This window comes from Camelus bactrianus, chromosome 12, assembly GCF_048773025.1.
Source record: "Camelus bactrianus isolate YW-2024 breed Bactrian camel chromosome 12, ASM4877302v1, whole genome shotgun sequence".
Taxonomy (NCBI): domain Eukaryota; kingdom Metazoa; phylum Chordata; class Mammalia; order Artiodactyla; family Camelidae; genus Camelus; species Camelus bactrianus.
The window spans coordinates 16,275,973-16,299,644 of record NC_133550.1 but is presented as its reverse complement, the minus strand read 5'-3'; the positions used below and the strand labels follow the sequence as shown (position 1 = coordinate 16,299,644).

The 23,672-nt window shown below is 33.0% G+C and overlaps 1 protein-coding gene, 1 long non-coding RNA gene, 1 other non-coding gene and 1 pseudogene across 3 annotated transcripts in view; 2 read left to right on the top strand and 2 right to left on the bottom strand.

Annotated features, from left to right (window-relative positions):
- LOC141579384 (uncharacterized) overlaps positions 1–23,672 on the top strand; it is an 89,207-nt gene that overhangs the window by 4,273 nt on the left and 61,262 nt on the right. Inside the window, exon 2 of the long non-coding RNA XR_012510602.1 lies at positions 15,670–15,808. This is a non-coding gene — a long non-coding RNA (uncharacterized LOC141579384). The remainder of the gene's footprint in view (positions 1–15,669; positions 15,809–23,672) is intronic.
- LOC141579480 (E3 SUMO-protein ligase KIAA1586-like) lies at positions 86–1,014 on the top strand (annotated as a pseudogene).
- On the bottom strand, positions 8,153–8,226 carry TRNAS-AGA (transfer RNA serine (anticodon AGA)). The gene has a single exon. It is a non-coding gene; the product is annotated as a tRNA-Ser (tRNA).
- Positions 20,766–23,672, bottom strand: part of FAM186A (family with sequence similarity 186 member A) — a 61,611-nt gene continuing 58,704 nt past the window's right edge. Inside the window, exon 9 of the mRNA XM_074375900.1 lies at positions 20,766–20,829. Coding sequence (XP_074232001.1) covers positions 20,766–20,829 — 64 coding nt within the window. The remainder of the gene's footprint in view (positions 20,830–23,672) is intronic.

Sequence of the window (23,672 nt, the reverse complement as noted above, 5' to 3'; positions counted from 1 at the left end):
TGACTTATTAAGTTTTTTTAATGTGAAGAAGTTTAAAACAGACACAGTAAATGATAGGAGTTAAAATTGTGGGATACCTAAGGTAATGGAAACAAACTGCAAAGTTTTTGAACAACTAGTCATTGAAGAAACACTACCACGTTCAGCAAAGGAAATAGATAACCTTGTGCTTCCAGATTGTTGGAATGAAAGACAAGTGTTTATGTTTTCAAAGCAGTGCAAATTGCTTGAAATGAAAGAATGTAAACTAGAATGTAAGAATTGTTTGATAGTTCAGCATTAAGGAGGGACAAAAGAAAGGCATGTCCATGGATCCAAGGAATGGAGGGCATATTTAGTAACCCCAAATGGTACTAATGAAACTACTAGGCAAATTTTTCTGGAAAAAAAAAATTAGGGAACATGATTTTCCTGAAGACTGTACTAAACTTCAAGATTTGTTAAAAGAATCAACTAATGAATCAATTTCCAACTTAGTGTATAAACTAAATAATAAAAATATCAATACCCAGAAGTTTTTAATACTCTTCACAGTTAAGTAAAACATAATAGGCCTTTATCTGATAGTGAGGGGAGCAATAAAATTAAAAGAAGAAAATGGAGCAGACACAGGCAATTGTTTACATGCATGATACAGTGCAACAAGAACAGCTGACCAAATTGCAAAGGAAATTACATAATGGTAGTTAAGAATATTATAAAAGGGAATATCAAATATGTACTGTAATTGATCAGGCATCTACACTTTTAAAGAAAAGCACCTAGCAATTTATTTAACTCAGTTGAATCAATTTCTGTATTGGTAATTGTATTTGTGGCTTTAAAAGAATTGGTGTCAGCCACAGCAGAGTGTATTTCTAGTACATTGTTGTCTCCTTTAAATGATTGTGGCTTTGATAATATTTGAAAGCAAACTTAATTGCATTTTATTATAATGGTGCTTGTACAATCATGGGAAGGAAGTCTGGAGTAGCCACAAATTTGTTAGAAAATTTTCCTGAAGTCATTATTTGACACTAAGTTATCAACTGCGACTCAGTGTCTGAAATAAAATAAGTTAACCATTTAAAAGTATTCTGGATAAAAATTTATTGTTTACCACCAATCCAATAAAAAATTAAATTGAGTTAGAAAGTGTAGCTAAAGAACTCGAAATTGAGATTATTAAAACTTGTTAAGTACTGAGGTTAAGATGAGTGGCATGTCGTTTACAAATTGCCACTGCTGTATGTCAGGCATATCCTTCATTATACATGCATTTTTCTTATTCTTTTTATTCTAGCTTGGCAAATAGATTAGCTAACAATTTCTTGCAAGACCTTGCTTTAATGATGTATATATTCTTGAAGATTTTTAAAAATATTTTCAATCGCATTGCAGTAAAGATCAATTAATACTCAAAGTAAATATATATAAATATTATAAGAGATTTAGAAAATTTTAAATTGGTATTAGAAGGCATGAATCTCATGTCAAAGATTTAAGTCACGTAAGTTTAAAAACATTCTATTTAATAAAAATAAATTTGAAGCTCTGCCTAGGAATTTGTTACTAAAAAGTGTCTTTTATTAGAAACAAAGCATTTTATACCATATGATATCACTCATATGTGGAATCTAAAAAAATGACACAAATAAACTTTTTTACAAAACAGAAACAGACTCAGAGACCTAGAAAACGAACTTATGGTTACCAGGGGTACAAAGTGGGTAGAGGGATAAATTGGGAGTTTGGGATTTGCAGATACTAACTACTATATATAAAATAGATAAACAACAAGGTCTTACTGTACAGCATGGAAAGCTGTATTCAATATCTTGTAATAGCTTGTAATAGAATATGAAAAGGAATATATATGTATAACTGAATCATTATGCTGTACACCAGAAATTAACACAACATAGTAAGTCGACTATACTTCAATTTAAAAACTTATTTAAAAAAGAAACAAAACATTTCAAATTATTTTGATTTATTAGTACCATCTCCTTGACCTTATGAAGAACTAACATTACCATGGATAGCTGGTGGAGGGGAATTGTATCATTTAAGTAAAATTTTAAGACATAAAATTAATTTGAATTGTTTTCAGGAATTTATAGATAATAATGTAAACACAACAATTTTACAATCCCTGTAACCACTCAAAAAGAGAAAAAAAAAGCACTATTGCAGTCAATAGCATTATTCACTGCTAAAGCTAAAAGAAGTTTCATTTAATGAACTTAAGTAAGGTGAGATGTTTATTTGGAAAAGAGTTAGCAGATTGAGGTCATCAAATGATCATACCGTTACCCTTTGCTTTTCTCCTGTATTGAGTCCTTTGTTTCTTCACTCCGGATTTCTCAACATTTCCACCATTGACATTAATTATTTATTCTTTATTGTGGGGGACTAGCCATATTCATATATTCAACTGTAATTCATTTGTAAATATTTTGAAGTATTCCATTGACATATATACCACTGCTATATATTTTATTAGATTATTTCCTTTTTTTTTTCATAAACAATGTTAGGACATCTTTATACTTGTACGATAGAATTGCTAGGTATATGTCTTCAGTTTATCCTTCCATCTACAGTGTGAGATTTTATTTCTCGACAGACTTAAATCTTTGACAATTTGATGAATATGGAATGACAATATCACTGGTTTAATTTGTACTTGTCTAATTGATAATGAGAATATCTTTTTTCATGCTTACTGCACATTTGGGTTTCTTTGCTGTGAATTGCTTTCCTTTCAGTTCAGATCCTTTGTTCATTTTCCTCCTAGTTCATTTGTTGTGGTTATTTTTCTACAGTCCCTCCTGGCACTTGTTCACTGGTATACTTATCTTCCATTGCATAAATACAATTTTTGTCTTGTTTCCCTTAACTTCATTCATACTTCTAAGTAAAAGTCATTCATTTTTTGATTCAATAAGTATTACTGAGTGCCTACTATATGCTATGTACAGTGCCAAGCACTAGGGGATTTTTTTTTTTAATGCTTCATGAATTTGTGTGTCATCCTTGCACAGGGGCCATGCTAAGTGAAGTAAGTCAGAAAGAGAAAGACAAATACCATATGATACCGCTTATATGTGGAATCTAAATGACACAAATGAACTTATTTACAAAACAGAAACAGACCCACAGATACTGAAAACAAACTTACGGTTATCAAAGGGTAAAGGAGAAGAAGGCTAAATTAGGAGTTTGGGATTTGCAGATACAAACATACAAATATATAAAATAGATAAACAACACGGTCCTACTGTATAGCACAGGGAACTATATTCAACAGCTTGTAATAGCCTATAATGAAAAAGAATATGAAAAGGAATATATATATATATTATATATATAAAGGAATATATATATATATATATAAAATTGAATCACTGTGCTGTACACCAAAAATTAACACAACATTGTAAATCAACAATACTTCAATTAAAAAAAAAGTAGAGATGTCCAGTAGGCAACTAGAGGATAGTTCCATAGTCACTAAGAGAAATATCTGACTTTTAAGATATAGTTATAGCAGAGGTAGATTTGCTGTGAAGCTGCTGAAGTTAATCTTCAGGTCTCTTTTGCAAAGAATTATACATTTAAAGAGTTATATTAATTTTCTGAAATTGTGTTAAGTTTAATTTTCTTAATTTTGCAATTGCATAAGATTTAGTTCTCAGAAAACTTTGGATCTGCCTCTGAGCTATATAGATCAAAATCATTAGCATATAGATGGTAAGAGTGACCCTGGGAAGGATGAGATTGCCATAAGAGAATGAATAAAGTAAAAAACAACAGAGGTCTTAGTATACTATGCATTATTTTCTAGGAATGACTATTATTTTTGATTAGGTATAGAGAGAAGCAGGGGAAACATCTTTAAAAAAAGGTAAAAAGAATTTGTGGTCATATGATATACTGATTTAATTGAACTTAAAAGCTTTATATATGAATATTAAACTATTATATAAATTTGCCTTTTTGGGTAGGCCCATAGGAATCATTCTTATATCTATATATGAAAAATTATGACACAACATTGTAAAATGATTATAAATCAATAAAAAGTGTTAAAAAGAAAAAGAAAAAGAAAAATTAAACTTCCAGAGTATTTTTTCTAAATCTTAAAGGAAGAATGAAGATTTAAGTTGAGAAATGTTGTGGTTCTTATTTACATACTTTTATTTATTTATTTACTATTCTTTTTCATGTTCTTTTTAAAAAATCTTTTTTATTTTTTAAATTGAAGTATAGTCAGTTTACAATGTTGCATTAACTTCTGGTGTACAGCATAATTTTTAAGTCATCCACGTACATACATATATTCCTTTTCATATTCTTTTTCATTATAGGATACTTCTGCATACTTTTAAAATTAGGTAATATTTACTACATATTAAATAATATATAATATGTGTCATATATAATATATATGTGTATCATTTACTCTTTGCCTCAAAAAATCTGTTTTAGTTCAATCAATGGCCTTTTCTTCCTCATTCTTAAAAACTGTCATTAAAAAAAAAACTGTCATGAAAAGGAAATCTTTAATAGTGTCCCATGATCAGAAATCTCTTATATCTAATCTAAATATCTGATTCTCATGAAGAGGACCATTAAAAAAAATCAGCTTCACTGAGGTATGTTTTAAGTACATTAAGATTCATCAGTTTTAAGTATACATTTCAATGTGTTTTTGACAAATGTGTACAGCAGTGTAACTACCATGACAATCCAGATATATAAGTCTTATCACTGTCAAATGTTCCCTTGTGCCCCTTTGCCATCAGTCTCCTTCCCTAATCTCTTACCCCTGCCCCAGGCAACCACTGATCTGTTTTCTATCATGATCATTTTGACTTTACCAGAATTTCATATAATAGTATGGTCTTTTGTGTCTGTCTCTGTCTACTTTCACTTAACATAATGCTTTTGAGATTATCCATGCTGTATCAGAAATTAATTCCGTTTTAATACTAAGTAGTATAGTTCATTGTATGGATATATCACAATTTATTGATTCACCAGTTGATGGACATTTGGGTTGTTTCTAGTTTTGGGCTATTATGAATAAAGCTGCTATAAACATTTACATACCAGTTATATACCAGTTCATATGGACATCTGTTTTCATTTCTCTTGAGTAAATACTTAGAAGTGCAATTGCTTAGGAGTGGGTGCATTTAATTTTCTAAAAAACTGCCAGACATTTCCAAAGTGAATGTAATATTTTACATTCCCACCAGCAATGTATTTGAGTTCTAGTTGCTCCCCATCCTCCACTGTTCTTGGTATTGTTGGTCTTTTTAATTTTAGTTATTCTAGGGTGTAGTGATATATCATTGTGGTTAATTTACATTTCCCTAATAACTAATGGTATTGTTTATTTGCATTTCATATATCTTTGTTGGTGGAGTATTTGTTCAAATATTTTGCCCATTTTAATGGATTATTTGTCTTATTATTGAGTCACAAAAATTGTTTCTATATTCTGGATGTAAGTCTTTTATTAGATACGTGCTTTGAAAGTATTTTCCCCCAGTCTATGGCTTGTTTCTTAATTTTACTTACCAGTGTCTCTCAAAAAAGCAGAAGTTTGTGTGTGTGGGGGGGTTGTTTTTGTTTTAGTTGTCATATCTTTTATTTTAGTTTTTAATTGAGGTATAGTTGATTTACGATATAAGTTTCAGGTGTAGAACATAGTGATTCACAATTTTGAAAAGTTATACTCCATCAATAGTCATTATAAAATATTGGCTATATTGCCTGTGCTGTACAGTATATCCCAGTAGCTTATTTATTTTATACATAGCAGTTTGTACCTCTTAATCCCCTATCTTGCCCCTCACTCCTCCCTCTTCTCACTGGTAACCACTAGTTTTTTCTCTATAATCTGAATCTGTTTCTTTTTTATTCATTAGTTTGTTTTATTTTTAAGATTCCATATATAAGTGATAACATAGAGTATTTGTCTTTCTCTGACTTATTTCACTAAGCATGATACCTCCAAGTCTATCCATGTTGTTGTGAATGGTGAAATTTCATTCTTTGTTATAGCTGAGTAGCATTCCATTGTGTGTGTGTGTGTGTGTGTGTGTGTAATATCTTCTTTATCCATTCATCTGTTGATGGACACTTAGGTTGCTTCCATATCTTGGCTATTGTAAATAATGCTCCTAGGAACATTGGGGTGCATGTATCTTCTCCAACTAGAGTTTTCTCTGGATATATGCCCAGCAGTGGGATTGCTGGATCATATGGTAACTCGATTTTTAGTTAAGGAATCTCCATACTGTTTCTCACCAATTTACATTCCTAACAACAGTGTACTAGTGTTCCCTTTTCTTCACACCCTCACTAACTTTTGTTGTTTATGGTCTTTTTGATGATAGCCGTTCTGACGGGTGTGAAGTGTTGTCTCATTGTGGCTTTGATTTGCATTTCTCTGATAGTGATGTTGAGCATCTTTTCATGTGTGTTGGTCATTTGTATGTCTTCTTTGGAAAGTGTTTATTTGTGTCTCCTATCTATTTTTTGATCAGACTGTTTGATTTTTGATATTGAGTTGTATAATCTGTTTACATATTTTGGATATTAACCCCTTATCGGTCATATAATTTGCAAATATTTTCTCCCATTCATTAGGTTGTCTTTTCTATTTTATCTGGATGGTTTCCTTTGCTGTGCAAAAACCTTTAAGTTTAATTAGGTTCCATTTATTTATTTTTATTCTTGTTTCCTTTGCCTTAAGAGACAGATTCAAAGATACATTGTTGTGATTTATGTTAAAGAATGTTCTTACTGTGTTTTCTTGTATGAGTTTTATGGTTTCCAGTCTTATATTTAGGTCTTTAATCCATTTTGAGTTTATTTTTGTGTACGGTATGAGAAAATGTTCTAATTTCATTCTTTTACATGTAGCTGTCCAGTGTTTCAGGCATCACTTGCTGAAGAGACTGTCTTTTCTCCATTGTGTATTATCAGATAAGAAAAAGAAATAAAAGGAATTTAAATTGGAAAGGAAGAAGTAAAGCTGTCACTGCTTGCAGACAACATGATACTATACACAGAAAATCCTAAAGGTGCTTTATTTTACTTTGGTGAAAACTATTCTGAAGTTATTCTTGGATATTATAAAAAGGGCTGAGTCAGATACATGTGAACAATTTGCGTTCTTCCCAAACATCTGTTACTCTAACTGGAAATATATATATGTACCAAAGATATTTTCACATAAGCAATTTCTAGTATAGTAAGTTATCATTGTAGGGAATGTACATTTTTTTTATGAACAAAAAGTAATTAGGCAATTTTTGTTTGCTAATAGCTTTATTTTCTCAGAATGTAAAAAAGGAAATAGATAAACTCTTGTCATGTAAAAATCTTTAAAATAACGCAAACTATGATCCATTAAGGAAAAATGAAAAAAATATTGAAAATTTCAAACAAAGAATAAAACAGAACAAATCTGTTCCTTGTGGATAACAGCAACATAAATACTACAAATCAAGGAAGGGGATTTCCTGACTTCTGCTTCCAAGCAATTCCAATAAATGAAAGAGGAAGTCATTTTCCTTTTTTAAAAACTTATTGTTGGCAGGATTAATGTACTTCCTTTCACTCTTTTAGGATTTTAAATACATATACACTAATATTACTGAACTTCATAAACCATTGGGATTTTTTGTCAGATTCTTAGTTTGCAGAGTGTTAAATTGTTTCAGTAAAAAGTCACTCTGTTGTAGAAATGTTACAGAGCCAGGGAGATGATGCCTTACCAAGGAGGGAAACACCCAGAACTTAATACTCGACTGGGAGGGATCCCTCCTTGCTCTCGTGAAATAACCGTAAGTTTTGGAGTCAAACTATATTTGCATTTTACCTCTTTGACTTTTTCAAAAAAAATATTTTATAATATCATTTTAAAAATTGAAGTATAGTTGATGTACAATATTATGTGTTACAGGTATACAATATAGTAATTAACAAATTTTAAAGGTTATACTCCATTTATAGTGTTATAAAATATTGGCCGTATCCCCCGTGTTGTACAATACATCCTCATACAGCTTATTTTATACCTGATAGTTTATACCTCTTGACCTTGGAGGAGGGGAGTAATAAGATTTACTTATTTAATAATTTTTCTTAGTGGAGGTACTGGGGATTGAACACAGGACCTCATGCATTCTAAGCATATGCTCTACCACTTGAGCTATACCTTCCCCCCCTTCATCTCTTTGACTTCTTAACATGAGTCAGGACGCAAGTTTCTTAACTTTGCTAAGTCTCAGCTTTTTCCTTGGCAATAATAATAATACTTGGGTGACGGTGCTGTCATGAGTATTAAATTAAATGACCTAGTACTCTGCTTAGCATATATTTTCACATTCAGTAAATGTCAGATTCCTTTCCCACTTCTCCCAGTACCTTCCTCATATAGACTGAAAAGTTTTCTGGAGGTAAACTGCATACCCCACAGCCAAAGCTGATCCATTGGTTCTTCCTCTTTCTTTTTGTAACAGAATGATACAAGTTTGAAAAGTACTGGAGAACAGGAGAACAGATGAGCTGGGGATCTAGGATAAGAAACTAGTTCAGCAGGAAGTGTACACTGTCAGCCCCTTAAGGATCATATGCTCAAGGTGTCCAATCCCATCTCACATGTTTAATACCTCAAATGTCACTTGATGGTAGAAGACTCTCTAGGGAATTCTGTGAGAACAGTACCCAGCTGTAGTGGAAGGCTGACCTGAGAGCACCTTTTAGTCTTTCTCTATCCTTCTTTGTCCTCATGTAATTTAATTATGTCCTCTCTTGCTTCAGCTTTTACATTCAAAGACGCTTATTATTAGTGTCTGTTACCTTAAATTACCAGATTCTGGCCCTCTTCATCTCCTCCTACCTTTATCCTATGAAAGAGACAGTGGTACTGTCTAATTTAAGTTGCTTCAGATTACTCCTCCCTGCTTCCCAACACACCTGCCCTTTCACAATTAATGTCATTCCTAAAAGTAGGAAAAATCTTTTCAAAATGCTCTGGCTATTTACTGGGAAGGTCTCCACATCCCTATTAGCACACAACAGATCTTCAGTTATGTATCTTATGTATTTTGGGAATATTGCAGAAAAATTATCAATTTTTATTTTGAGAATATCTGCCAAAATGCAAAAACACTCTCAGACTGATTACACTAACTTCTGTTATGTCTGTATCACTACTGCCATTCTAATGAAGAACAAAATGAGATTAGGCTTTCTATACTGTTTATGCACTGTATTAGGCCTTGAGAATATAAAAAGTACAAGCTTTAGACCTCATACTTAAGTCACAAGGAAGGCAAACTAAGATTAAGACTCAAAGTCTCTAATTCTGTTTTTTGGCATGTACAAAAATTCTGTTACATGATGCATTGGATCTATCTCAGGCATAAAAATACACAGCATTCTCTCTGATTCTATATATAAAACATATTCATATATATGTAGTATATTTAACTTAGACTATAACACCTATCAAATAATATTTCATTGATTGGTTGATTTCCAAAAGCTCATTCTTTATTCTGCTCCCTTTTTTTCATGCATTAATTTGAGCCTGCTCAGATGTATGTACAAACTCTTTTTTGTACTTTCTGTTAAAGTATCACTCAGATGCAGCACCATCAAAAGTAAGAAAAATGCTCAGTCATTTACACTCTTTTCGGGAAAGAGTTCTATAGTTAGAAGAAATAATTAAATGTCTTTATTGTTTAAGCCATTGTTACATGGATATTCTAGTACTTGCTGCTGAAAGCACCATTAAAGAAATTCAGTTTATAGCTGAAGTTTCTGACCTAGATGGCTTTATTTAGGTGTTCTTCCAGATTTTCAGAGACTAGATCATTTAAATCTTACGTAAACATTTCAAGAAATAGAAAAAGTGGAAATATTCTCCAACTCCTTCCATAAGACCATGATAGTGTTGATACCAAAATAAGATAGGAAGAGAAAGAAAAAGGCCAATCTGATAAAAATTCTAAATAAATTTTTAGTAAACTGTATTTAGCAGTGTATTGAATAGATAATATACATTATGTAGTTGGGTTTATTCCAGGAATGCAAAGGTGGCTTAACATTCCAAACAAAACAAACTATCAATGTAAATTACCATATTAACAGATTCGGAAGAGGAAAAGCTATGGTCATCTCAGTAGAGATAGGATGTGCATTTGAATTCAGTACCCGTTCATGATAAAAACTCTCAGCAAACTGAAAAGGAAACTTTCCTAATTTGTTAATGGAAATCTACAAAAAACTTAAAGGAAAATCATTTCCATCATGAAAACTAGAAGGATTCTCTCTAAAACCAGGAAGATAAGGATGTCTACTATCACCACTTCTAATCAGCAGAAAATCCTAGTCAGGGGAGTAAGTCAAGGAAAAGAAATAAGAGATGTAAGAATTGAAAGGGAAGAAACATTGAACAGTACTATACTTATCTTCATTAGCAACCTCCAAATATATAACCACAAGTTATTAGATAATAATTGAGTTTAGCAAGATAGCTTAATATAAGATCAATACAAGATCATATATATATATATATATATATATATATATATATATATATATATATATGTATATGCGTGACTGGGACATTGTGCTGTACACCAGAAATTGACACATTGTAACTGACTACTTCAATAAAAAAGTAAAATTTTTTAAAAAAGGATCAAATGCATTTCCAGGCTTCAGCCACAAGTGATGAGAAAGAATTTAAAATGCCATATACAGTAACATTAAAAATAAAGTATGTAGGAATAAATCTAACAAAAAAATATATATATGAGAAGGAATTTTAAATTTTATTGAAAAACATTGAAGAAAATATAAATGAACAGAGAAATATACCATATTCACATGTAGGAAGATGCAATATCAAGATATTCATTTTTCCAAATTGATCTATAAATTCAATGCAATCCAATCAAAAGACCAACAGTATTTTTCTAGGAACTTGATAAATTGATTCTAAAAGTTGTGGTAATTAATACACTGTATAGTATTATTGGTACTAGGATGGATAAATCAATGAAACAGAATATAGGGCCTAATAACAGATCTCAACCTATAAGGATTAATTTAATATATGATTCAAGATGACATTTCAGATCACTGACTGATGAGTTATTCAGTAAAGAGTGTTGGGATTATTGGCTATTCATATGGAAAAACAGGAAATACTGTCCTACTCACATCAAGATAAATTACGTGTTCAGTAAAGTCCTAATATAAACAGCACCACAAAGCAGAGAATAGAAGGATTTGGAGCTGAGAGACAGTAACTCAATAATTGGTACAATACATTCCACCTGGTACCAATTGGTACCATACCTTCCATCTCTCACCTGGATTAAGGTATGCACAACTGCATTAGCCAGCTTCATTATGTCTCGTCTTCCGTCTTGTCCCCTCCAGTCCATTCTCTATGCCAATAGAGTACATGCTCTAAAATGAAAATTTTATTGTTACTCCCCAGCTTAAAATCCATTCAGGACTTCTCTTTATCCTCTGTGTAAAATCTAAAACCCTCAACATGGCCTGAAGCCTATTTATATCTCTAGCCTCATCTCTTAGTACTCTACCTTCACTCTTACTTCCCTGCAGGGTAGGTCCCAGCTCTTCTGACCTTTAGATCTTCAAGCCACAATACTGTATGTGGCTTCTGAATGTTTTCATGATAGTCTCTTGAACTGGAATACTTTTTCTTACCCTATTTCACTTGATTAAATCTTCTTCCTCATTTAGCCCCATCCTAGAGGTCATTCCTTTGGAAAACTTCCTCTGACACCCCAAATTTGGATTAAGTATCCTTGCTAAAATCTCCCTTATTAACCTATAAATTTATTTATAATTCTTTAAACATGTAAAAACTATTTTAGCTTGTGAACCATACAAATTAGGCCATGGGCCAGATTTGACCCACAGATTATAGGTTGCCAACCCCTGCACTAAAACATACAATTTGAGTTCTGTAGATTTTGTTAAAATGAACTCAGGCAATTAAGTCATTCATTGCTTATTGTAACCCAATGATTTAGATTGAGTATTACTGTTACCACTTTAGAAATTGGAAATTGAAGCAAAAAGAGATTAGATGATTTACCTTAGATTATTTTCTCTGTGTAGTAGACCTCAGGCATGTTATTCTCTCATACCATATGTGTCTTAAATTGGTCCTAAAATATTCTATCTTTGTAAATAAACTGGGAAAAGTGGATTAAAAGAAATGAAAAATTTTAGTTATTGTAATTTTCAGAAACGTTAACATTTTCCAGATCTGAACACTGAAGGAACACCCAGAACTAGGTCCACTGGGTAAGAGGATTATGTGGAATAGTGTAAGATTAAAGCATGTTGGAATAAATACATAAAATGCCTTCCCAAGGAGTGAGAAAATGTCAGCAATCTCATTCAGGTCATAGCCTTATGGGAACTGACCTCATCTAGAAAGCAAATATTTCAATCATTTAAATGTGATGGAAGTTTGTGATAATTGAATTCTGGCTGGTTGGTTCTCAATAATGATCTACAGATTCTTTACCGTGAAAGAAGTCCCAGATGTGCTCAATTTAGCTCCTTTCATTGAGCAATTTTTTTAAATAAAGTTTATTAGAGAAGTATAGAATTGTGTTTTAGGGTTGCTTAATTGATTTTAAGTATTAGACAATGCCAGGATCTGGTAAATCAGAGTTTTTAAATAGAAGATGAATTAGAACTATGAACTTCAATTAGCTCATTTACCTAGCAGAATTGGGAGCCAGGGCTTTAGTTTCAGCACTCTTGTAATTATAAATTAGTACTTGAAGACTGACCATATTTCTTTATCTTGATTTCAGTTAGGTAGTTCATTTATTGACAGCTAAAGCAGATGGAAAAGAAAGGAAGAAAAGATCTGGTCCTTCATAAGTAGCTTTTATCCTAGTTGGAGATAATCACCACTTACATACAAGAAAGACCTAATACATTATGATTATCCTCTTACTTTGTCCTCTGCTTGAGGCTCTTGATCAAGGCAAAGCCCTTTAAACTCAAGCAGGACCTAGTCCAAAATCTTAAATTGCACCATCCTTAAAAGGTCTTTTTTTTCTTCCAAACAAGTCAGATAATGTTGGAACATTCCCATTAGTGAGTCATGCTGACCAAACATAGTTTCTGTGTTTTTCTTGCCATAACCTTTTAATCTTCTCTTTCTTTCTTATGCCTACTGAATGACTACTGTGAATGTAAGACTCAAAATTTAACAGGCTCTTGTGTAGAATATTTTCATGATTTAAGACGCTTCTGTTATCTAGGCATTGACAGCAGACTATATATTTAAAGGTCAATTTTTTATTTTATTAGAAAAACGATCCAAATTTTTACTTTTAGTATACCATCTGTGGTGGTTTTAAAATATAATTCACAAATTCTTTGATACTCTTCCCTTCAAAAGGTAGCGCCCTTCCTCTTGAACTTGGGCAGTACCTTAGGACTTGTTTCTAATGAATAGAATGTAGCAGAAATGACAGTGTGACACTTTTGAGAGTAGGTCATAAAAAGGGATTGTGGCTTCATCCTTTCTGTCTCTCTTGGATCATTGGTTCTGGGATGTCAGCTACCATGCCATAAGGATACTTAGAGGCTCTATGGGGAGATCCATATGGCCTTAGCCAACAACTATGTGAGTGAGCCAATTTGAAAGCTGGTCCTCCAGCCCTAGTCAGGCTTTGAGATGACTGCAGCCCCAGCCAAAATCTTGACTGCAACCTCATGAAAGACCTTGAGCCAGAACCAGCCAGCTAAACTGCTATTGAACTCCTGACCCACAGAAATTGTGAGATAATATATATGTGTTGTTTTAAGCCATTGAATTTTGGAGGTTGTTAGCAGCAACAGATAACTGACATACCATCATGTAATATTTTGCAATAAAAGCTTTGATAAACCTTTTACTTATCTTATAGATAAGCTGACCAATATTGTTTAGTTCTCTTAAATTCTTACTTTTTTTGTTATTATTTCTTTGAACTGTCTTGGACTGAGAGATATCCATTAATTATTAGCATTTTTCTGTTTATTTCTTCAAACTTCTCTAGTTACTACTTTACAAAAGTTGTTGCTGTATTTCTTGTTGCATAGATATTCATGACTATTGTATCTTCATAGTGAATTGTAGCTTTTAGCACCTATGAAGTGGCCTTCTTTATTTCATTTAATGGTTTTTTGCTTGAATGTTACCTTGTCTGATATGAAAATGATAACCCTTGCTGTTTTAAATTTGCATTTACCCAGCACATCTTTGTTCATTCTTTTATTTTAGGCTCTCTTATATAAAGCCCAGAATTAGTTTCTATTTTATAAGTCAATCTGAAAATCTTTTTCTTCTTGTAAGTGATTTAAGCCTACATAGACAGACAGACAGATACAACTGATATGTTTGATCTCAAATATGTCATCTTTATAAATACAAAACAATCCATGGTCTTCCAGAAAACTGTGTGTTCTGTTTCTTTTGCTCTTTGTTTTGTTTGTATTTCTCTTGATATTTAAGAATATTTATATTTTTGTTCTAATGATTCCCTTTATACAAATACTCATATAATATCTTGGTCCTCTTTTTCTTTACACATCGACTATTAGTTTCCTGCTTGGAGCAATAATGAAAGAACTTGAAACCACCTTCTTCTCTCTCCTGTGTGCCCTCCATCATCCAATTTTAATTAGTAATATTATTTTTCTTAATATTTGTTCTTATCCTCCTAAATATGTTTTGGTTGATAACATTCAGTTGTTGGTTTTAAATGACATTCTTTAACTCCTCCTTTTAACCTGTTAGACAATCAGTGAGATTATTCTACTTTTTCTCTTTTTTTTTTTTTTAGTTATGAGTACATTGTCAGAGCATATAAAATTTATATACTATTCTTATTCCCACTTTTGTTTTAGTCTTAGATATATAGATAATATATTCAGTTCAGTGCACACCACCAGTATCTTTGCTGAAGATTTCTCAGTCCTCTCTTAGTTGGGTGGTTTGTCCAACCAAGGACTTACGGGTATAATAGTCCCAGATGTTTTTCATACTGAAACCTTTTCTCTATAGCCTTGCTATTTATGGGACAGCTTGTCTGCATTTAAAACCCTTGGTGCACATTCCTTTCCCTTGATTATATTGTAGATGTTGCTTTACTATTTTCTGGGTTTGAATGTTGCTGAGAACTCTGATGCCGGACTGGTTTTCTGTCCTTAGAAAATGACTTGGTCTTCCTGTCGGGAAGCACAAGTAATTTTTTTTCCTTTGTATTAAAGTATAATAATTTTCTGGGATAAATCTGAGTTGACCAATTTGGCTCTATTTACTTGGTATGTGGTGTGCTCTTTCAATATGTAGATTCAGGTCTTCTCCACACTCCACCCCCAAGAAAAGTGTTTTTGAATTATAGTTGTAAATATTAATTCTATTCCATTATTTTGATTTTCTTCATCTAGACATACAGAAGTATGTATGTGGGATGGTGTTTGTCTGATTTCTATATTACTTTCTTTTTGATCTTTTTAATCTCTTTCATTTTTCTTTGCTTTTATTTCCATCCTCTATGTCCTATATGGTATATTTGGTCCTAGCTGTTCCTTTTGTTATTTCAGGTTGCATTCCCTGGGACACAGACTCTCAGACAGAGATTTGTGTGCATGAAGTTTACTGGAGGGTACCTTTGGGATCAACACTGTGACAACGTTAAGGAAGGAGGATTGGACAAAAGGAGGAGCTGAACTGCAATTAGTGGTATGCGGGTGAATGTTTAACAACCAGTTCTCAAGGGGTAAAAAAAGCCCTGATTTGTAGCACTTTCCAGCATGTAAATACTTTCATCATGGCCAATTTTAAGCTACCATTATGATGTCACTGAACATGGGTCTGGGGAGAAATGCACAGATACAATAGATATAACCTCAGGAGCATAGATAATAATAAATTTAGTAAAATAATTAGGAAGTAATGAGTATTGAATATTTATTAGCTTGGTTTTAAATATAGTTTATTTAATTTTAAGTTTTAGTAATGGCTATGTTTAACAACCTACTTGCGAAATTCCTAAAAATGTTAATTGGCTCTCACAAGCCAGGAGGAGCCAGCTCCAGCACACCACTGACTGTGAGCAGTCACAACAAAGATCTCAGCCCAAACCATGAGGAGCTTTGAAGTCGGAATAGTTCTTCAGTATTGTTCCTCCTTGAGGCAAGGCTCTCTTTATCTTGTCATTGGATGAAGGTGGACCCTGGAGAGAGGGTTAGACCTTGGGTAAGGGAGTTTCCTTTGGCTAAAGGAAACTCCTAGAGAAGGATTCAGCCACCAACATTCTAGCAACTTGGGGTATGAGTGCTTCAGTCCTGAAGGCTGTGTCTGGAGAGCATACCACAGGATCCACTATACTTACATACCTTGTAGTTAAGTCTTGGTTTCTGCTGGACAGCCTTTTTTTATTTTTTGGTATATTTTCATCTGTCAAAATTTGTGAGTCTTGTTTCTGTTTTTTGCTTGTTTTGCTTATAATTTTGTATGGATACTGATTTTTTTGTTGTTATTGTTATTTTGTGGGAATATGTTGGATTTTTCTGGGTTGGCTTTTATGGATGAATCTTTCAGAAAGAATGAAGAGGGTTTTGAGGACCTGTCTTGGCTTGTCAGCTCAAGTGCTCCCTCTTCTGTTGTTATAGTGAAGAGCAGTTTTCTTAATTATAAAGTACTTTGTAGTCAGACTTCTGATTCTCTTATTCTTTATTCCGGTGAAGTACTTACCACCAGTTACTACTGTCTCCAAGGAACAATGACTTTATTTTACAAAGTACCTCTTTCTCCTTAACGTGGCACTTCTCAAGACTGTCACTTTTGTTCCTATGAATTTTTCAAGCCCAATGTTTTGACTGCTCTTGCCTGTGCTATCTGCCAAATTTCAGACCAGATCTCAGCTGTTCCCACTAAGGTTTGGATGATTTCCTCCTGGAAGTGAACCTTTGTTGATGTTATTGGGTTCTACTAACACTGAGACCCTCCATACTCCTGTACTCTTTCAAACAGATTGTGACCTCTGTACACTTATGGGGGTTACAGATAGTCTCTACTGTATTTTTCCCAACCTGCATGTGAATTGCAGATTGTAGGATTATTTTTTCCTGTAGTTAGTATCAGTTGTAGGAATTTTTATTTGTTTTCCATTTTGCTCCGTACAGTTTTTAGGAAGAAGTATGAGAAGTGTCAGTAGTATGAACCCAGAATGTGTATTTGTTTTTAATATGCGTAAATAATAGTGTGCTTTAAATATCCTTATTTTTTTCACTTAACATTATGTGTTTAAAAATCTACCTGTGTGCTATATGTAAACCTGGTTTGTTGCTTTCAGTTGATACATTTCTTCCATGATCTGCACCCACCCTATTTTTGTGTACCTGTTCTTTTGGTTAAAATATCTGAGTTGTTTCCACCTCCCTGCTATCATGGAATGAACACTTGTGTATGTTCCCATGGTAATCTACATGACATTTTTTTTAGGGCATATATTTTAAAAATGGGATCTTGGATTACAGTGCACATAGACATTTAACTTCACTAAGTATTTATTTCCAAATTGCTTCCCACAACAGCTAAGACAGTTTGATTTTCAACTCCTGTGCACAAAAGGTCAGTTTCCCCACACATTATGCCAAGATTTAGTATTAACCAACTCTTAAATTTTGCTATGCTGATAAATAATCCATCAAGTTTTAGCCTTAAGCTTCATTTTTTAAAAAAATTCAGCTTTATTGAAGTATAGTTGACAAATAAAATGGCAAGATATTTAAAGTGTACATTGCATTGATTTAATTTTCATATTTTGGATCTTGTTTAAGAAACCTTTCCCCACCCTAAGTCACAAAGATACTCTCCTGCGTCTTCTTCCACTAGTCTCATAGTTTTACTTTTCCACTTATATCTTTAAACCATCTGAAGTTTACCTTTGTATTTAGTGTGAGGTAGGGATTTAACTTAATTTTTCTTCATATCATGAACCATTTTTATCAACATAATTTCTACGCAGTCTGTCCTTTCCTGATAAAGATGGCTTTGTCACCTTCGTGGTGCTGCCTTTTTTGTATGTCAAGTTCTATGTATCAAGGGTCTATTTCCAAGCTTTCTGTTTTATTTATTTGTCCTTATGTCTCTGTTTTGCTGCTGCTACTGTTTTTTAAATGTCTATGGTGTGCTAGGTCTTAATAGTTGGTATTATTATCCTCTTTTAAATTTTCTTTTTCAAAACTACTTATCTTTTCATGGGTTTACTATTCCATATACATTTTGGAGTGAGTTTGTCAAGTTTCTAAAAAGTTCCAGCTAAAATTTTAAAATAAGATTTGAACTAATAGATCAGTTTGGAAAGAGTTGACTTCTTTACTAAGCTGATTTGTCTTATCCAAGAACGTAGCTTATCTACTTTTTCAGATCTTCTTTTATGTCCTTTATTAGGGATTCAAATTTTTCAGGATAAAGGTATTGTGCCATATTTGTAGATTAATTGTTAAATACTTTATAACTTTTGGTGCTATTGTGAATAGCAGCTTGCCATTTCTGGTTTGTTATTGCTAGTATAAAAAATAATATTTCTGTTTTACTGCAGAAATTTTAAATGTTTAACTTTATTAAATACTTTATTCTGTAGTTGGGGGATGTTCATGTGATTTTTCTCCTTTAATCCATAGATATGGTCAATAACATTGATAGTTTTCTCATCTTAAGCCATTCTTCTATTCCTTGGAGAACATCTTGACTGTTGAATTTAGCTGTATAATATTTATTTGCATCTATTTTTTTAAATCTATCTTCATTAGTAATATGGATTATGATTCTCTTCTTACACTGTCAGTTTGATTTTGGAAATAATTTTTCCCTCTTTTCCTATTTTTTGGAACAATTTAATTGATAGAAGGATTCTTTGTTCCTTGAAGACTTGGTAAAACTCACTGTAAAATCATATAAGCCTAAGGCTTTTTTCTAGGGATAAGGTATTTAATTACTTTTCAGTTTATTTATAGGTATTTGGTCTGTTCATATTTTTAATTTCTTTTGACAGTTTTAGCATTTTAAATTCTCCCCAAATCATCTACTTTACTTATTTAGTGTACTAGGCTATAACTGACCATAGTATTCTTTTCTATCTGTTATATCTATAGCTAGTTCCCTTAATTTCATTATGTGATTTGATTATTTACATCTTCTTCTTTGCTGATTAGCTCATTAGAGAGTTGTCCATCTTATTCATCTGTATAAAAAGGTGGCAAAAATAACTTCTAATATAACTGAAATTACAATAAATGTTAATCAATTGAATCCAACAATGAGAAGGCAAAAACTCAGGTTGGAGCTCAGATTGGATTTAAAAATTAAGTTCTAGCAATATGTTATTTATAAGAGACACACTTAAAATGAAAGAATATAGACAAGTTGAAAGTAAAGAGATTTATATAACTAGATATTTTAGCCTAATACAAACAGAAACACCAAATAAACAAACAAACCCAGAAACGAAATGGGTATATTCAAAGATCTATTCAAAGTACAAATTCAAGACAAAAAGTATCGAGAACAAAACATAAGGAGTAGGTTTGGTGCAGACTATCAGGAACTCAGCCAAGTGGAGAGATCAAGTATATAGTTGGATATACAGGACTAGAACTCAGGGGCAAAGTTCAGAAGCAAAGTAAAAGCTGAGATATAGATTTGGAGTCATCAGCACATAAATGGTATTTAAAGTCCTAAGACTGAGACCATCAGGGGAGTGTAGACAGGAAAAGAAGTCCAAGGAGTAAACTCTGAACCACCCCAACATTGAGGTCAGGGAGATGAGGAGCAACAAGCAAAAAGATGTCGAAGTGGCCAGAAAAATAGGAAGGCATGATATCCTAGAACCGTGTGAAAAAATGACTTCAAACAAAGAAGAGTGATAAGCAGTTTCAAATGTTGCTGACAGGCCAAGTAAGAGGAGGACTGCAAATTGACCTTTGGATTTAACAATCTGGTGGTTGTTGGTGACCTCGCTGGGAGCAAGTTTGATGATGTGACTGGGGCAAAGACCTGATTAGAGTGGGTTCAGGAGAAGAGAGAAATTTGAGACAGTGAGTTACAAAATTAAAAATTAAAAGGAGCTGTGCTATGAAAGGAAAGAGAGAGATGGGGCAGTAACTGGAGGAGGAGGTGGATCTAAGAGAGTTGTTTGTATATTTATTAAATTGAGAAAAATAACATCATATTAGAGAGGAAAAAGTTGATGGTATAGAGAGAAATGGGAGAATTACTGAACCAGTGTCCTCGAATAGAAGAGATCTAGTGATCAAGTAGAGAAGCTGGCATTAAATATGAGTCATATAGTTCATCCACAGGTAACAAGAGAGAAAGCATTATATATAAGTACAAATTCAGATAATTAAGGAGATGTGGTGCTAGAAGTATGTGGAGTTAGTAATGATTGCTTCCATTTTCTCAGTGCAGTAGGGAGCTAGTTCATCAGCCAGGAGAGAAGATGGAAGAGAAGATCTCAGAAATTTGAGGGGACAGGAGAAAATACAGAATTTTGTCAGGAAAGTCAGAGTGAATAAATTAGGGAAATAGTATATTTTACAGGCAGCATTATGGGCTGCTTGAGGTTAATGATTATTTAAAGTAAGTCAGCAAGTTTGAATGTTTTCCTGAAGCCATATTCAGCTTCTAGGGTTCAGCTGTGCGGTAGGCAGGTAAAATTGGATTTAAGCTGGGCTGTGGTCAGCCAAGGAGTATATCTGAAAAAGAGAAAAACAAGTGAGTTCGAGTTGAGAGCATATGTAAGAAACTGACCTTGGAATTCTCTGATTATTGACCTTGGAATTCTAGCTGGCTTACAAAGGAAGTGAGGACATGAAGGGGTGAGACACAGTAAGAAGGTGGTAGAATCACTGAAGGAAAGGTCCCTGTGGAGATCAAAAGGATTTGTTGGAGTTGGGGTACTAGGAGTGAGCTGTAAAGAGGTGATATTTGGGGAATGAATTATTTGAAACAGATTATGGCACAATTGTAGGGTTTTTTTTTTTTTTTCCTTTTTTGTAGCAACAAGGTCAAAGGTATGACTAATGGATAGAAGATTAGATCACCGAAGGAGAACAGATCAAAACATTGTGAGGCCAGGTGTTGGAAAGAGGTATATGAATATTGAAATTGTTAGGAATTATGACAGAAGTACTGGTTAAAGAGTGACAGTGAGCAAGGAGGAGGTAAATGACTGCAACAAAGAGGACAATGAGTGGTATACAGTCTAATGACAGGAGATTTAAAGTTGAGTCTTACTAGAGAGTAGGGGAGAATGATCTGGAAGTAGCATTGAAGGGTGAGGAGAATCTGCACTTCATTTCCAGGCCAAGTGATAAGGAAGATGTGAAAGTTTAAATAGACATCATTTGAGGAAGCTGCAAGTGAGGCAGTATTATCAGGAAAGAGCCAGGGTTCAGTTACTGCTTTACATATTTTGAGGTTATGTTGTTATAAGCATCTTTGTTAACAATGTAGATGTATTTTTTTCTTTTCTTTTTCTTTACTGAAGTATAGTTAATTTACAATGTTGTGTCAATTTCTGGTGTTCAGCACATTGCTTCACTCATACATTAATATACATATATTCATTTTCATATTCTTTTTCACCATAAGCTACTACAAGATATCGAATATAGTTCCCTGTGCTATACAGTATAAACTTGTTATCTATTTTATATATACCAGTCAGTATCTGCAAATCTTGAACTCCCAATTTATCCCTTCCCACCTTCTTCCCCCCTGGTAACCATAAGTTTGTTTTCTATGTCTGTGAGTCTGTTTCTGTTTTATATGTAAGTTAATTGGCCTTTTTTTTTTTTTAGATTCCACATATGAGTGAAATCATATGGTATTTTTCTTTCTCCTGGCTTACTTCACTTAGAATGACATTCTCCAGGGCCATCTATGTTGCTGCAAATGGCATTATTTTATTCTTTTTTATGGCTGAGTAGTATTCCATTGTATAAATATACCATTGCTGCCTTATCCAGTCATCTGTCGATGGACATTTAGGTTGTCCCCATGTCTTAGCTATTGTAAAAAGTGCTGCTATGAACATTGGGGTGCACGTGTCTTTTTGAATTAAGTTTCCCTCTGGATATATGCCCAGGAGCGGGATCATATGGTAAGGATCATATGGTAAGTCTATTTTAAGTCTTTTGAGGAATCTCCATACTGTTTTCCACAATGGCTGCACCACACTGCATCCCCACTGCTGAAGTCTTTTATTAGCTCTAGTAGTTCTGTGTGGAGTCTTTATAGATGTATTATATTATCTCTATATGATATATTCTTGATCTATTGTCTCCCTTTGCCCCTAATGATTCTTTTTGCCTTGAATTCTGTTTTTGTCTAATATTAGATGTCTTCTTGGCTTTTGGGGAGGTTCATATTTGCCTTTTTCCATCTCTTTGTTTTAACTTATCCTGTCCTCCTTTTAAGTGTGTCTCTTGTAGACATTATATTGCTTGATCTTGTTTTTAAATTAAATCTGAGAATTCTGTCTTTTCTTGGGACAGATACTTTAACGTACACACTCTTACCTACCTCTGGATGTTGTACCCTGTCCCCTACTTTTGTTATATCTGGTGTGTCTGTAGATGGATGTGTATATGTGTATATACATAGAAATTTTTTTAGACAACAAGCTTTACAAAGTTATTTTCTCATTCTTACTATCTTGTATTTTATAGCATTTCCTGAAATTTTTGTTTGATAGGTTCCTTCAAAGAGGATCTTAACAATAATCTGCTGAGACCTGATGGTCAGAGAATATATTTTTTTGCACCCTTACATTGAAATAATAGCTTAGCTGAATATAAATATTAGAGTCAACATATATGTTTTCAATATTTAAAAAATATTTCTGTATTGTTTTCCTGCTTCTAGTGTTGCTCCTGAGAAATCTGACATCATTCTGATTCATTTTCTTTGTGGGTGAGCTGCTTTTCTTAGAACTTTTTCTTTGCATTTGGAGTTCTTAAATTTCATTAAAATATCACTAAGTATTCATTTTTTTTCAATATCAACCCTACTTATCCCCCTATACACCCTTCCAATATCAATCTCTCTTTGGAAGTTCTCAGTTGTTTTCTTCGTATATCATCTTCCCTCCATTTACTTTTTTCTCTCCTATTAAGACTCCTATTATATAAATGTTGTCTTTTCTATGTCTGGCTTTCATATTTATTAATTTTTATGTTTTTTCATCTCTTTTCCTTCTCAATGTCTTCTAGAAGTTTTTCTTGACCTGCTATTACTGTTTTTCTGTTTTATGTCATTTTTCTGTTTATATAATTATTGAGATTATTTCAATTGTGTTTTGAATATTTAGTCATCCTACTTGGTTCTTCATAATTGTTTCAGCTTCATCATCAATATCCTTTTTGAGGACATCTATTTGGCTTGCATTCTATTAATTCTTGTCATCTATAATAGGTTATTCAGTTTACTATCTTTATAACTGTCTAGTTATTTTTCCCTGTGAGGTAATTTTCCTTCATGGGTATCAGTTAACTTGGTGGGTAATGGAAGGAGAAAGGGGTGGGAGGAGTCAAAA